The sequence below is a fragment of the Myotis nattereri genome, assembly GCF_964212035.1.
Source record: "Myotis nattereri genome assembly, chromosome: 9".
NCBI lineage: Eukaryota > Metazoa > Chordata > Mammalia > Chiroptera > Vespertilionidae > Myotis > Myotis nattereri.
In genome coordinates, this window is record NC_138084.1 from 28,541,558 (window position 1) to 28,557,452 (window position 15,895).

A 15,895-nucleotide genomic window follows, 5' to 3' on the forward strand; every position below is an offset into this window, starting at 1 on the left:
CTTGAAATTTTCCGTTGCTCTCCCCCCCAAAGAGGGAGGATTATTTTACTGATTGCCTGGAGGTGAATTTCTATGAATATTTATTGATTTATTTTCTAGGCTCAGCAGGGGAGCTGCAAATAAATTTAGTGCGTCCTTTAAATAATTCCTTTTCTATGAGGCAAGATGTCATCTGAAACTCCTAAATAGGCATTTAATTAGCCCGGCGTTGCTTCGGAACAAAAACTCCCGGCCAGAGCTTTGGGGATGCGCTGTCTTGCAAAGAGGCGGTTGATGTGCAGAATTGATGCGCGCCGGCCTTTGTTGCCGGCCCATTGTGCGGGCGATGCTTATGAAGACTAATCCAATCATAAATTGCACCCCTGCGCCAATCAGAGCGCCCAGAGCCTCTGGCGAATGAAGCTCGAGTGGAGAACTTTGTTGAACTTCATTGTCAGAGCTGTCACTTTTCAAAGCGCTTTAACGGGCGGGCCCCTATAAAACCATCACCTCGACGGGAGGACCAAGGAGGACTCGCAGGCGCCCAAGTGGCAGCGTTCGTTATTTGGAGACTTTTGCGAAGCCCAAGAGAGAGGGTACCGCGGGGGCGGGAGGGGCGGGAAGCGAGGCATTTACCCTTCCGCCACTGGAAGAAGGGTTATTACGCCCGCCTCGCGCCTAACATGATGTTCCCTGGGCTCCTCGCGCCCCCCGCCGGGTACCCCAGCCTCCTGCGCCCCACACCCACCTTAACGCTGCCCCAGTCTCTGCAGTCGGCATTTTCCGGACACTCCAGCTTCCTGGTCGAGGATCTGATCCGCATCAGCCGACCCCCTGCCTACCTGCCCCGCAGCGTTCCTACGGCCAGCATGTCGCCCCCCAGGCAGGGGACCCCCGCGAATCTCACAGACACCGTGGCCTCGGACCTGGGCTCCCCTAGTCCGGGCAGCCGGCGGGGCGGATCGCCGCAGACTGCCGTCTCCCCTGCCAGCGAGCCTACGTTTCTGAAGTTTGGAGTGAACGCCATTCTCTCCTCGGCGCCCAGGAACGGTAAGTGAGCGCAAAAGCCGAAGGCCCGGCCAGGTGCGAAGTCCTTCTCGCCTCAGTTTCCTGTACGCGGCGGGTACCCACGCACACACCGGCACACCCGGGTGCGCGCGATCCCGGAGGCCTCACGGGAGACTTAGGTTTGGCGGATTCCCGGGAAGAAAAGTCTCCAGGCTCGCCCCACTCTCAGGATGAACTTGAGCTGTTCAGGCGCCAGGAGCGCACAGTTCTCTGGCGCAGCTCAACTGAGCGCGCGCTGCTCGGCGTCTGCCTTTTGGCCCTCCAGCCTCAGGGAGCCAATGTTTTTTAAAAAATTTTATTTTAACCCAAGACAATATATTTACTAGCTTAGTTGGTATATGGATCTGCAATTCTTATCTCACTCCTACCTATTTCATTAGTGCCTAGGATAAGATGGGGGGGGGGGGGGAGGAGGGAAGAGACAACTCTGAGGACTGTTTTGGGGAAGAAAGGAAGAATTTCCACAAATAAGACATGTTAGGAAAATATTAGATTTTATTCTGTCAACACATTGAGGAAGATGCCTTTGAAACCAGCCTAGGGGTTAATCATATCCTGTATTCAATGAGCAGAGTAATCAAGTGCGTGATCAAATTCCCTTTCTGTCTCCCTCTCTTGTCCTCCTCCCTCCTCTTCCAGAAGCATCCCCCGCCTTGCTCCAGAGTGGCCCTCCCAAGACCTTCGCCTTTCCCTACTTCGAAGGTTCCTTCCAGCCCTTCATCAGATCTTCGTATTTCCCAGGTAGGTCTCGCCCCCCCTCCCCTTCGCGAGGCTGAGCGGCGCCCCAGTTCCAGCCCGTCGCTCCCTGCCCCGAAGCCATATTTCTCTGTCCACCCCGCGGGGTTATGCTCTGGTTCAGAGGTTGCGAGGCGTACAACATTCACGAATCCGTCGCGCCAATTTGATGCCCTATTTAGCACAAGCGGTGACTGCTTGACACTTTGCACCAATTCCCTGCTCTACAAATTAGCAGGAATTGTCATGGTCCCAATTTGAGGCGGTTCCCTCCCCGGCGAGGAGCTGTTGGCATCCCTTCACGCCGCCGTTTTCCCACAGAGTCAGTGCACTTGGCCACGATTCCCCACAAAGGTTTCAGCACCATGACCAATTGGTCAGCTCCTCTGGGCAGCCACCCACAGACCGGCCCTAGTCCCTCCGAACTACCCAGAGACACCTACCAGCCGGGGCTAATTTCCTTTTAAGACTCATTCAGGGCTCTGGGCTTTCCACGAGACCACATGGGGTGCCCTCTTGTGTGGGATGCCTGGGGTCGCCCTGGGTGAGGGAGGCTGGACCCTCCCACAACCCCAAAACTTCTTTATCTAACCTGATTTCTCAACCTCTTCTCATAACAACCCCCCCCCCCCAGGCATATTTTTTAAAAGGACCCTTAGGCTGATAAAATAAGTCTGAGGGAAGCCCGGAATTGTTCCTCGTCTAAAAGAGAAGCACCTTCAACAGGTTCCACGAGGTTTTTTATCCTGGAGCCTCAGGGGTGGCTCAAAAACTCTGCACCTGGTCCAGACTCTGAAGGCCACCGAGGAGCCCCTATGCAGAGAGGAGACGGGCATGGTCGGTGGGGGATGGGAAAGCCAGGACCGCACTCCCAACTATCAGCCAGAGAAACAAGCAATTGCTTTTTAAAAGGGGGAGAGAGAATTCACCAACCACCACCACCACCACCACCATTCATGCTGCGGCCGATAATGGAATTTGCTCCCTTTCTCTCCCAACTCAATGCTCTAACAAAAACAACCCGAGCTTTATAAATAGCTTTTCATGTCCATTTAATGAAAATGATGCGGGAGAGAGAAGCCTCTGCCATCAGTATTCTCCCAGTGGTCTTGGCCTGCAGTTGTGTTTAGTTTGAAAGTGTAAATCTCTTTTGTCCCGGTAATATATGGCTTTCGCTGCTTGTCCTCAGTCTTTTTCTGTTAGTTCATTACTACACAATTACCATTCACGCTTCATTAGAGGCTCTGTTTCTTTTGGGTCCCCCCCCCCTCCCTTAAAGCGAAACTCTCCCCCTTTTTATCATGCCAATACCCATTGGGAATCGGTCAATGTGCTAATTAGCTGCCACTTTTCATGTATTCCGGCCGAATTCTTTACGTTTTGTGGGGGAGGGGAGGAAAGATTAATATTTTTTTAAAAAAAGATGAATACTGATTGGTTTTTTTTAAAAAAAATCCAAAGAGGATTTTCTCCTCGCTATCGAATCAGTAAAGCACCTCATTTTCATCGAAAGAAGGCAAAAGCCGCCGAGGTCATAAACGCTTAAGAGGGAAACCCAGTGGCCTCAGCTGGGCAGTTTATTGTTGTGATTTATTTTTGCTGTTGCTGTGTTAGCTGATGTCCGCAGGTTTGTTTCCCTGAGACCGTTGAATGGAAAAAACCGCAAACAGGCTATTGTGGGAGCTGTTTTCTGTGTTTCCGTAGCTTTACCTAATCCGGGTTTGCACGGTTGAAAGGGGACGTTATTTGGGCGGAAAGCGCCTTTCGCTCTCGAAGGTTTGCGGGTTCATGGCCCGTTCTGCGGGGGGGGGGGGGGGGGGGGGGGGCGGGGGGGAGAAGAAAAGGGAGAACTTTAAAGAGATGAAGGGGTCCGAGAGAAAACCCGGGGTGGTGGCGCTGGGGAGGCAGGTGCCCCGCCCACTCACTCCCCGCCCCCCGCCCCCCGCCTTCCCCGCGCAGCGTCCTCCAGCGTCGTGCCGATCCCCGGGACCTTCTCCTGGCCGCTGGCCGCGCGCGGCAAGCCTCGCCGGGGCATGCTGCGCCGAGCCGTGTTCTCCGACGTGCAGCGCAAGGCGCTGGAGAAGATGTTCCAGAAGCAGAAGTACATCAGCAAGCCCGACCGCAAGAAGCTGGCGGCCAAGCTGGGCTTGAAAGACTCCCAGGTGAGAGCCCTCCCCCACAGCCCCGTCCTCCCGAGCTCCCTCCTCCCCCAGGAATCTCACAGTTTTCTGGAACCCCTTAGGTCCCCTTGTGCAGAAGGGGAAAGTAAGGCCTAGGGAGGGAATGCGTGCAGGACCCAGCTTTCTCGGGGCTGCTCGGGACAGCCCACTCCTCTCCCCACCCTACCTCCCGGGACTCAGCGTCCCCCCTCCAACCCCCCCCCCCGCCCTCCCACCGTCTGGGCCTGGGACCCGTGGGTGCGGCGAGAGGCGCGAGGAATGGAGGCGGCAGTGAGGGGATTTCATGCTGAGACCCACATCAGGGGATGGGGGACAGGAGGAGAAGGACACAGCCCCGCCCCACGCCCTCATCTCCGAGGAAGTGTCTGCGCTCACCTCGGCCTCTGCCCTGCTCTCCCGCCTCGCACACCAGGTGAAAATCTGGTTCCAGAACCGACGCATGAAGTGGCGGAACTCCAAGGAGCGCGAGCTGCTGTCCAGCGGGGGCTGCCGCGAGCAGACCCTTCCCACCAAGCTCAATCCGCACCCGGACCTCAGCGACGTGGGCCAGAAGGGCCCGGGGGACGAGGAGGAGGAAGACGAGGGCCGGGCCAGCCCCCGCCACCGCCTGGCCTATCACGCGTCCCTCGACCCTCGGCACCTGCGCGACCCGCGACTCGCAGGGCCACTGCCCGCCTCCCCCGCGCACTCGAGCAGCCCGGGCAAACCTTCGGACTTCTCGGACTCCGAGGAGGAGGAGGAGGGCGAGGAGGAGGAGGAGATCACGGTGTCTTAGAAGCCCCCCTCGCCCGGGGTACTGTTTCTAAGTGCTTTGAAATGGGAGAGGTGGGTGCAGTGGGGTGTTCACTTAGTTCCCGCGGTGGACCCGTCGCCTTGTCCAGGGCGCTCCAGCCCCTTCCATGGCCCATGGGAACCTTTCCTTCCCAGGCACCACCCCTCAACAGCCCTCTCCCCGCAAGTTAAATGTAGGCCTTAGCCGCAGCCTTAACTTGTACACAAGGGCTCGCCTCCATCTTTCCTGCAAGCTATTTTAAACACGGTGGGGGGTTCCCTCGCAGCCTGGGTTTAGCTGGGAGCCAGGCCCTGCTGGTCCGTAGCAGCGACAACCCTATGAGGTGGGAGACCCTGTGAGGAGGAGGAAACCCAGGTAGGAGCCGCAACAAGCTTCTAAGTCCAAGATCCCTGATTTCCTAGATCCCTCCACCCCCCTGTCTGGGGTAGCAAGGGCCTCCTACCCAACTCCAGATCCTGGTAACCAGTCTTCCCATGACACTGCCCTGAGAAAACTCAAGAATTTCCAAAAAGAAAGAAAGGTATAACATTAACCCTGAGTCGTTTCTGTCGTATTCTAAACACTCTCTGGGCAAAGAATTGAGTTCCCTAAATGGGAGGAAAAGTCAGTCTCTATTTCTGTATGTGTGTGTTAAAGCTTTTTTTTTTTTTTTTAAAGAATTTCTGCATCCATAGTCTATGCACCAAGCACTCTACCTTGTGCCCTTGCATTATTTCTGGGGAGATTTCGCTGACCTGCAAAGCTCCTGAGCACTGGGCATGATGAACAGAGAGAGACCCACAAGCCTCTTTGATATTATTTTCTTTACCTAACGTTGCTGTCTTTGCACAGCTTTTATGAACTGTACACTATTTTGTACACATGTATTGTATGGATATTTTATACCAAGGTTATTGTGAGTGACTCGAAAGGACTGACTAGATTTCCTTCTCTCTCTCTCTCTCTCTCTCTCTCTCTCTCTCTCTCTCTCTCTCTTTGCAATGGTTTTTAAACTTTAAAAAGGTAGCTGTTTAATTGCATAACTTATAAAGAAATATTTTGTATTTTTAACATGTACAGATTTTTATATATGTATATATGTATCAAATGAACAAATGCCAAATAAAAAGTAGACTGCATCCAAGGCACAAGTGATATCATTAAGTCACAGAACGTTAGAGCTGAAACAGAGGAAGTGTCTAGTCTGAGTGCTGCAGGGATTTACAGAAGGTAGGCTGATAGTCAAGAGGGAAGGCACATGTCTAAAGCCACCCAGCTGCTCAGTGGCCAAGCTGGAACTGGACCCATCTCAGACCCCCAGGCCAGCACCTTCTCTGCTTCCCTGTCCCACAAAATAAGCATATTTGCTATGGTTACAAGTAAAGAAGCTCCAGTAAAGTACTAACCAGTTGAGTGGGCAATATTCTTTCTCCTCTTCTCTAAGGACTGAAATGAGGGACTAAGAGAAACCACTGAAAGTGTAAGTCGTTTAAGTTTGTAGTGGTTTTCCTTTCTCTCCTTGAAAGCATAGTTCCCAGTCCCCAGAGAAACTCACAGTTGGTCTTGACTTTTGTGTATGAACTGATTTTATTAGGAATACCACCCACGGGCATGACTGGGGTCCAGATCCAGACTCTGGGCCCCCTCCCCACAAGGGAAACTGAAGTTCTTTCAGAGAGGAAACAACCTAGAGAGTTCAGATCATCAGGCTATAACCCTGCCTGGAGCTTTTGCATCCTTTGAGAGATTGGTTTCTGTCTCATCAGCCACACAGACCACTTTCTTTACTATCATAATCCACACCCCAACAGTCAGGAAACATGTTAAGCTTAAATTTCAGTAGTCGGGATTATATTTGAAGTGTGAATATATTCTTTTCACAATGAACTCTTTCCAAATAACACCTCCATGCTGAGGTTCTCATAACCTCCCCTGCTGAGCCTGTTTCTGTTTTCCTTATTCTTTATCATCATGGGAATTTGAAAAAAAAGACTTTGTTGTCATAATTTTTTAAATTCAAGAAACCTCCCACACTTTTCCTTCCATAGGAAAGTGCCGAGCATGGTGTCCTGCACAGGGTCGGCCTATGTATGTCCTTTCAGGCAGGAACCTTTCTGCTCTGAGTCACTCAGGGTATTTCTCCTTCACTCTGCTGTTGCTCTCAGACAACCAGAGATGGGATCCACGTCCCCTCCCTGCCAGCTCAAGCCTGCCATTTTAGTTATAGTCAAAACCATCTTCAGACATGAGCTGGATTAATGTCTGCATCTGGAGGCAAGCCGTGTTCATTGCAGCATTATCCACAATAGCCCAGAGGTACTCACATCCATGTCACTCACTATTTATAGTAGCTTCCTCAACCCAGATGTCCATCAAAAGATGAATGGATAAAGAAAATGTGGAATACACACACAATGGAATATTATTCAGCCTTAAAAAAGGAAAGAAATCCCATCACATGTTCAACAGGTGAGAACCTTGAGGACATTATGCTAAGTGAAACAAGCTACTAATAAAAAGACAAATACTATCCGATTCCACGTATATGAGGTATCTAACATAGTCAAACCCATAGAAACGAAAAGGACTGTGGTTGCCCAGGGGTGGGGTGAGTGGAAAATAGGAGAGTTGTTATTCAATGGGTACAGAGTTTCAGTTTTTTAAGATGAAACAGGTCTAGAGATCTGTTACACAACAGTCTGAATCTAGTTAGCAGTACTGAGCTGCAACTTAAAAATTATTAAGATGGTAAATTTTATGAATTTTTTAAATCTCAGTTTTAACAAGTAAAAAATTAAGTAAAGTGGAAAAATAACTTACATGTTAGAAGAGATAAAATCCAGCAGTGGCCAAAATTATGGCATGTAAGTGAAAAAAATTTGAGGTAGCAATATTATCGTAAGACAATGTAGAATTCAGAGCAAGAAACATTATATAGCAGTGGTTCTCAACCTTCCTAATGCCGCGACCCTTTAATACAGTTCCTCATGTTGTGGTGACCCCCAATTTCATTGTTACAAATTGAACATAATTAAAGCATAGCGATTAATCACAAAAACAATATGTAATTATATATGTGCTTTCCGATGGTCTTAGGCGACCCTTGTGAAAGGGTCGTTCAACTTCCAAAGGGGTCGTGACCCACAGGTTGAGAACTATTGCTCTAGAGTCTAAACCATGGGTCTGTAAGTTATAATCCTTCAAATGAGTTGAAGGATGACTTAGGCCCATGATAGAAAGAAAGAGAGAAAGAGAGACACTCAAATACCTCTCTCCTCAGATCCAGACCCATATAGTCAACAGCCTTTGGATATCTTGGGTGTCCCAAGAACTTGTTAAATTCCACATGCCTAGGACCAAGTGCCATGTCTTCTAGTTGCAACATTCCATTCAAACAAAACAACAAAAATGAAACCCCCACAGAAACAAAAAACCCACTTTTGTCCCTAACTCCATGAATGCCTTCATTTCTCTTGCTCAAAAATTAGAGACCCAAGTGTCCTCCTGTCCCCTCCCTCTCCTTCCCATTCCATACAAGGAATCAACCACTGAGCCCTGTCCCTGTATGTACTTTCTGGTTTTCTTTCCATTCTCATTGGCACTACCTGAAAGGAAAGCTATTCTTCTTTTTCTTTAGAGTAATGTACCATGAGCTGGATATGATGATTAGCATTTCATATACATTATCTCCTTTCATCCACATTATGACTATTTTCAATCCCATTTTCAGATTCAGAGATCTTCCAGTTATGTCCTCTCCCCAGCACTAGAGCATCTGAGAAGGCTTTGTGGAGACATCTGCTCAAAGCCTTGAAGGATGATATGATTTTTATGGGGTAAGAAGCGGGAAGCATATACCATATCATTTCAAGAAATATCCAGAAAGAGCAGAAGGAAGAATGTATCTGGGCCCAGCTGGTGTGGCTCAGTGGTTGAGCGTCAACCTATGAACCAGGAGGTCACGGTTTCGATTCCAGGTCAGAGCACATGCCCTGGTTGCAGGCTCAATCCCCAGTATGGGGCGTGCAGGAGGCAGCCAATCAATGACTCACTTTCATCATTGAGGTTTCTATCTCTTTCACCTTCTCCCTTCCTCTCTGAAATCAATAAAACTATATTTTAATATATATATCTGGAATGTGGTTGTAGACAGTGATGGTGTAAGAAAATGTTTTTACTTAGAGGCAATAAGTTAAAACAAACAGCTACTAAGCAAAACATTCCCAAAATGCTTCTTTTCCCCTTTTTTCAAATATATATATATATAAAATAACAAAATGGCTCCAGAGTCCTAGTGTGCTGGGCATAGTGCTGCAGCTTTCATTTGCTCTGCACCTAATTTTACTGCAACCCTGCATAGAAGACTCAATATCTGCCTCTGACACAATGGGAAACTGAGGCTGAGTAACTCCCCCCCAATTCCCAGAAGGCAGAGAGTGTAGCACATTCTCTTCCCACTAAGGGCAGGGGCACCATAGAACCCAAATCTCCACCCCTTCCCACACCCCACTACTAACTTCAGACTCCACAGGGAGTCCTCTTGGTAAATAGTTACTTCTTCTGGGAAAAGGTGTCTTTAGCTGAATTTGGAAAGGCAGTACTAATTAACTATAAAATGGCTGTCCTCGCTTAAGACCTACCTAAGTCTAAAACTTTACACTCTCCAAAAAAACAAAATATTTCCTCAATTTTGAGTTGATGGTTTTACTTTAAAATAAATTAAAAAAGACTTTTTAATGCTGATGCGAAAACAAGCCCAATTAAGTGCAATATAGGATCCCAGACGAGATCCTGGAGCAGAAAAAGAACATTAGGTAAAAGCAACAGCAATCTGAATAAAGTGTTGACTTTAGTTAATAATTATGTATTATAATCATGTGTTAAGATGGGTTTATTGATTGTGACAAGTGTAACATGAAATAAGATGTTAATATTGAAGATGAGTGATTAGTACCCAAGATACTCCCTGTACTATCTTTGCAGCTTTTCTGTAAATCCAAAATTATCCCAAAATAAAACATTTATTAAAAAAAAAAACCAAATGTGTTTGTATAGTTAGTTGTATGTGTTTCTATGTGTTACTAGGGAGAAAACACAACCACATTCTTTATAGTTTAAATGACAAAAATACTATAGAGTAAGGTGCTGATTAAAAGGAAAAGTAAAATTTAAATTCATTCTTTGGTAAACCGAACAATGACAATATGCATGCCACCCCCTGCCCCAGCTCTGTGGGGCTGACGATTCTATTATTTACCCTGCTCATCCCTAACCCCCCACCTCCCACCATCAGGGGTAAAGCCTCCTGGAATTCTTCTTGGCACAAACATCTTGTTTTAGGCCCATGTTTAGACTGGGATTAAAATAGGATTATTTACACCACATAGGCACCCCAATGGGAAAGGAAGGCCACCCCTACACGTTACTAAACTTTTCTGTAAATACCACTCCCCAACAATCACTAATAAACTAAGCAAAGCAGATCAAGGGGCGAGAGAGCTGTGTTTTGGTTGTTCTTAGCAAAAAGTTTCCTATCAGCAAGCAGCTGCCTCTAAACTCATTCTCAAGCAAAAAGGACTCATTTGCTGGGACTGATGATGCAAGCAGGGCTAACCTAAGGTTTGTATTTTAAGAAAACTCACCTTTTAAAGCTGTAGTTATGGGGAAAATAACCAGGACTGAACAGTTACTAGTTATTGACAAGGCCTTGAACAGGCTAGTTTTCAGAGGCCTGGTTTATGGAGACATATTTGAGGAAATAGGTTCTCATACAATGTTCTCACATCAGTGTTCTTTGCCTTATATGCCCCCCTGTGTTCATGCAGGGTTATTCACCATAGCTAAGATCTGGAAACAGCCCAAGTGCCCATCAGAAGATGAGTGGATAAAAAAAGCTGTGGGCCGAAACCGGTTTGGCTCAGTGGATAGAGCGTCGGCCTGCGGACTGAAAGGTCCCAGGTTCGATTCCGGTCAAGGGCATGTACCTGGGTTGCGGGCACATCCCCAGTAGGAGATGTGCAGGAGGCAGCTGATCGATGTTTCTCTCTCATCAATGTTTCTAACTATCTCTCTCCCTTCCTCTCTGTAAAAAATCAATAAAAAAATATATTTAAAAAAAGCTATGGTACATTAACACAATGGAATACTATGCAGCTATAAAAAGAAGGCTCTCTTACTCTTTGAGACAGCATGGAGGGACTTGGAGAACATTATGCTAAGTGAAATAAGTCAGTTAGAGAAAGAAATATCACATGATCTCACTTATATGTGGAATCTAATGAACAGAATAAACTGACCAACAAACTAGGTCCTGAGGCATGGATGCAGGGAACAGACTGACAGATCGCAGATGGCAGAGGGAGAGGGGATGGGAAGAGATGAACCAAGCAACTTGTATACATATATGCATAGCTCATGGACACAGACAATCGTGTGGTGAAGGCCTGGGGTGGGACAAGGGCTGGGTGTGGAGGGGTAAAGGTGGGGGTGAAAATGGAGGACATCTGTAATACTGTCAACAATAAAATACATATTTTTTTTTTAGAAGAAAAGAAGGAGAAGCAGCTCCCACTGGTTTAGGGTTTGCTGCCCCTAGGCCCTAGCCTCAGGTTTACAGCTCTATCTCAGCAGGAGGTTCCTCCCTCAGGGAGGATCTGCCTGGCGCTGTTCCCAAAGGCTTGTCACAGCAACCTAGACTCAGGCCAATGCCCTTATTATCTCATTTAACTGCAAGTCCCAAGGGAGGATGAGCTCTCACAAGGATGAGTCAGTGGCTGGACAACATAGAGCAAATCTGGTTCCATCTCTGCCTTGCTCTCCTCAGTTGCTTCATCCTAAGGCTGATCTCCAGATGACAGCACCAAGTCCAGGTTACCTCCAGACATGACAATAGTCAGAGGAAGAGGCATCAGGTCTGCTCTGAGAATCTCTCTTAAGAGCTAAGAAACTTTCCGATAAGTCCTCCCCTCTGCAAAGGCTCCTGCAAGTATGACATGTTTAAGGACCAACCACCTAGGAAACAGACTGGGTTTAACTTTAGACTATATACTCCACCCGGAGTGGGGAGGAGGGGATGGGGTCATCCTCCTTGAATCACATCACCCAGTGGGGGAGGGGCAGATACCTGTGCGATATCAGGGTTCGGTTAGGAAGAAGCAGATGGTAGATGCTGAGAGGGACAGAGCATTTACTGCAGGTGGATACTGGCAGGTTCATTTTATAGATGAGCAAATCGAGGCTCAGGGAATAACAGCTTGCCTAGGAGCACGGCTTGCAAATAGTGGAGCTGGGATTTGAACCCAGTCTGTACAGCTCCAGAGCCTGTGGGCCTCTTCACTTCCGTAGTCACCCAGGAAAGGAAGCCAGGACACACGGTTCTTGTTCTGGCAGCACCATTAGCTCAGTGTGTGTTCTGAGACCATTTCTCTCTCCTCCCTGAGCCCCACTTCCCTCTTCTAAGTGTAATAATGCCTTCAGGATTTCACATGCAGAGCCCAGGCGGACCACCCATGATATGAAGGATGTGAGCACCTAGGCAGCTGCAGGTCCAGGGTGGGGTGCAGTGAATCCGGCAGGCCCTGGGTTCAAGCCCTTACTCTGCCCCTGATTAGTGAGACCTCTGACAAGTCCCTTAACTAGTCATTCTGTAGAGTGGGGATGAGGATGCCAATGTCACATGCTTGTTACGTGGATCACAGAAATCCACGAAGGCAAATTACTTGGCTTAGGAAGATGCCTGGAACACATCAATTCCTTCTCCTATTTTCTTTATAGGGAATTTGATTTCATTCTCCAAGCATGGAGCAGAGGAAAAAATACCACACTCAATTTTTTAAAAATATTTTACCTAAATTAGAGGGGGAAAGGGAGAGAGAGAGAGAGAGAGAGAGAGAGAGGGAGAGAGAGAGAGAGAGAGAGAGAGAGAGAGAGAGAGAGAGAGAATTTTGAAAGGTGAAGCCCATGGATTGGCATTGAATGGCATTGCTTGGGCTTTGCTACCCCCTCGTGGCCACTGTGAGGAATAATGGGCCTGTAATTGCAGCCTGGATTGCAGGAGCTGGGCGAGGCCCTGAGAGCAGGTGGGACTTCTCTGAGGGAGGCAGCCAGGGTAGGAGCCCATAACCCAGCTCTCCAGACCCCAAGGCCCTGCCTGAAGCAATCCGACTTCTTGAGTGTGACAGAAGCTCCAGTGACCATCTGGACTCACCTGCCCAGCAGGGTGGGGGTCCCTCTGCAGCTCCTGTGTTAGGTGGTCCTCCAGCCTTAGCCTGGGGCTCAGATGCCTCTGCTCTGCATCCTCCCCTTGTGGACCCAGTTCCTTCCTCTGAGGGTCCCCAGCCCAGCCTCTGACACTGCAGGGCTACAGGAGTGAGATCCGGAGGACCAGGAAGACGGAGAAAGTGCTTCATGGACGTCGACACTCTGGGTGCATCACCTCTCTGAATCCTGCAAGACAGATGGGTTAGCCCGGGGTAGCGGGTGCTTTTCCAAAACCTCATTGTGAAGTACAACACTCACAGGTACAAAATTTAAGGCAGACTCACTCTAGGAGGGGTGCCCTAGGTGCCTCCTCCTCGGGACAACTCTGAGGGAGCAAAGTGTGACCCCTAACTGCCACCGTGGGCACTTGGGGCTCCATCCCATCGGGGAATCTCTAGGAGCCTATAGCACGTGCCTCCCACTTGTCCCATAGGAGGCAGGGAAAGCAGGGCACTGTCCCTCACTCCTGTGCCTTATTGGCTGCAGGTTGTCTCTGGGGCACTAACTCCCCTGTGAACGTGGACCGAACAAGCGTCTGTGGCACTGGAGGGAGGACTCAGGCAGGGAGAGAGATGGAGGCTGTCGGCGCCAGCTGTCCACTGCAGGCGCAGGGGAAGTCAGGGCCTGGACTGAGGTAGCAGCAGTGATGCATTTGGCTCATTGAGCCCTGTCTGTTACTGATGCTCCAAGGTGGTGGCGGCTGGTCACAACCTCAAAAAAAAAACTTAGAATGGGAGGGCTAGTCTCCACTGTTACAGCTGGCCCGGAGCCAGGACCACTCTCCAGCACCTCCTTCCTCAGTCCCCTTTCTGGGTTGCCCTCCCCCTCAGCCGGCACTTCGTAGGCCTGGATGACCCAGACCTTCACTTCCGAGGGTTCTCAGCAACTGGTTCCTTGGGCCTTGTGGGGCTGTGGTGGCTGCAGATACTCATTCACAGTTGTTGCCAGGCATGGAAAGGGCAAGAGGTATCTCCGAGCTCCAGGCGTGCTCCTTTCTGCTCACATGCTGCAGCCCTCGCTCCTCAGCATAATCAGGGTCAGTTACCTGTCACTCTGAGTGTACGGTCCCAGTGATCAGGGAGCTGGGGTAGTTTTAAACTCAGTGGTAGATGAGACCCTCTTCCCACCTCCACCCGTCTGCCCCTCCCACATCAGGAACAAGCACCTCTAATTTTAGAGCATGCAGTGGTAGGGATGGGAAGCAAGAAATCCCCCAGGTGGGTTGCTGGAGGGGACCACTCCTCATTCCACTTCCCAAATCATGTACCCTAACTACGGGCACTTGGACACCAATGATGTCTAATGGGTGAAAATGTCTACATTTCCTGCAGAACAGGGCCCCATCACAGAATGTTTTACCCAAGCTGGTGTCTTAACTGAGCCTTTAACAGGGCAGTTCAACCTCCAGCTTTACAGCAGGAACCACTAGTGGGATTCCACTGTCACGTGTCCCGTTATTCATAATTCCATGTGGGAGAGCAAACATGTGTTAGGATTATTTGGAAATGTTTATTCTATTCTATTTTCTTGAACTATTTGTCAATTTTCTCAACAAGACCACACTGTCTTAATGGTCTTTATGGCAAGTCTCCCTTCTGGTGGAAAGATCTCTCTATTCTTGATGGGCTGAGCTTCACTCTTTGTATTTCTTTTTTTTAAAAATAATAATAATTTTATTGATTTTTTACAGAGAAAAAGGGAGAGGAATAGAGAGAAACATTGATGAGTCCTAACTGGTTTGGCTCAGTGGATAGAGCATCAGCCTGCGGACTGAAGGGTCCCAGGTTCAATTCCAGTCAAGGGCACATGCCTGGGTTGCAGGCTTGATCCTCAGTAGGCGACATGCAGGAAGCAGCCAATCAATGATTCTCTCTCTCCCTCATCATTGATGTTTCTCTCTTTCCCTCTCCCTTTCTCTCTGAAATCAATAAAGATATATATATATATATATATATATATATATATATATATATATATATGTGTGTGTGTGTGTGTGTGTGTGTATGTGTGTGTGTGTATGTGTATATATATAATTTTTTTAAAAGGAACATTAATGAGAGAGAAACATCGATCAGCTGCCTCCTGTATGCCCCCTACTGGGAATGTGCCCACAACCAAGGTACATGCCCTTGACCAGAATTGAACTGGGTACCCTTCAATCAGCAGGTCGACGCTCTATCCACTGAGCCAAACCAGTTAGGGCAACTCTTTGTATTTCAATATACATATTAAATCATCTTGTCCATTCCATAAAAACTATGTTGGGCTTTTCAGTGGGATTGCATCAAAACTATAGTCCATTTGGAAGGAACTGACATCTTTCCATCAAGTCCTCTAATCCATAAACATACCCATTTCTTTGGGTTCTCTTTAATTTCTCCCAATAATGTCTCATAGATTTCTGTGAAGAGCTCTTGCACATCTTACATTGCACTTATTCCTAGGTGTTGGATATTTTTGATACTCTTAAATTGGAACTTTTTAATTTTTTAAACTTTCGGCTGCATATAGATGTTCAACTGATTTTTGTGTACTGCTTTTATATCCAACACATTTATCCAACTTGTTATTTTTAATTCTTTTGGATTACCTAAGTACATGTGAAGAAAAACAGTCTAATTGCTTCCTTTCCGATCCTCATAATTTTTTTCTCTTGCTTCTTTGCACCGTCTAGGGCAGTGGTTCTCAACCTGTGGGTTGCGACCCCTTTGGCGGTCAAACGATCCTTTCATTAGGGGTAGCCTAAGACCATCCTGCATATCAGATATTTACATTACGATTCATAACAGTAGCAACATTACAGTTATGAAGTAGCAACGAAAATAATTTTATGGTTGGGTCACAACATGAGGAACTATATTTAAAGGGCCAGAAGGTGGAGAGCCACTGGTCTAGGGTCTCT

At 48.0% G+C, this 15,895-nt stretch overlaps 1 protein-coding gene across 1 annotated transcript; it reads left to right on the forward strand.

Moving 5' to 3' along the window:
* Positions 1–662: 662 nt before the first annotated feature.
* On the forward strand, positions 663–4,737 carry DBX1 (developing brain homeobox 1; the record flags this gene model as incomplete). Its single annotated transcript, XM_081098830.1, has 4 exons — positions 663–1,029; positions 1,687–1,788; positions 3,742–3,944; positions 4,375–4,737. 4 exons carry the CDS (start codon positions 663–665, stop codon positions 4,735–4,737), a joined length of 1,035 nt encoding a protein of 344 aa, XP_080954956.1.
* Positions 4,738–15,895: the final 11,158 nt, after the last annotated feature.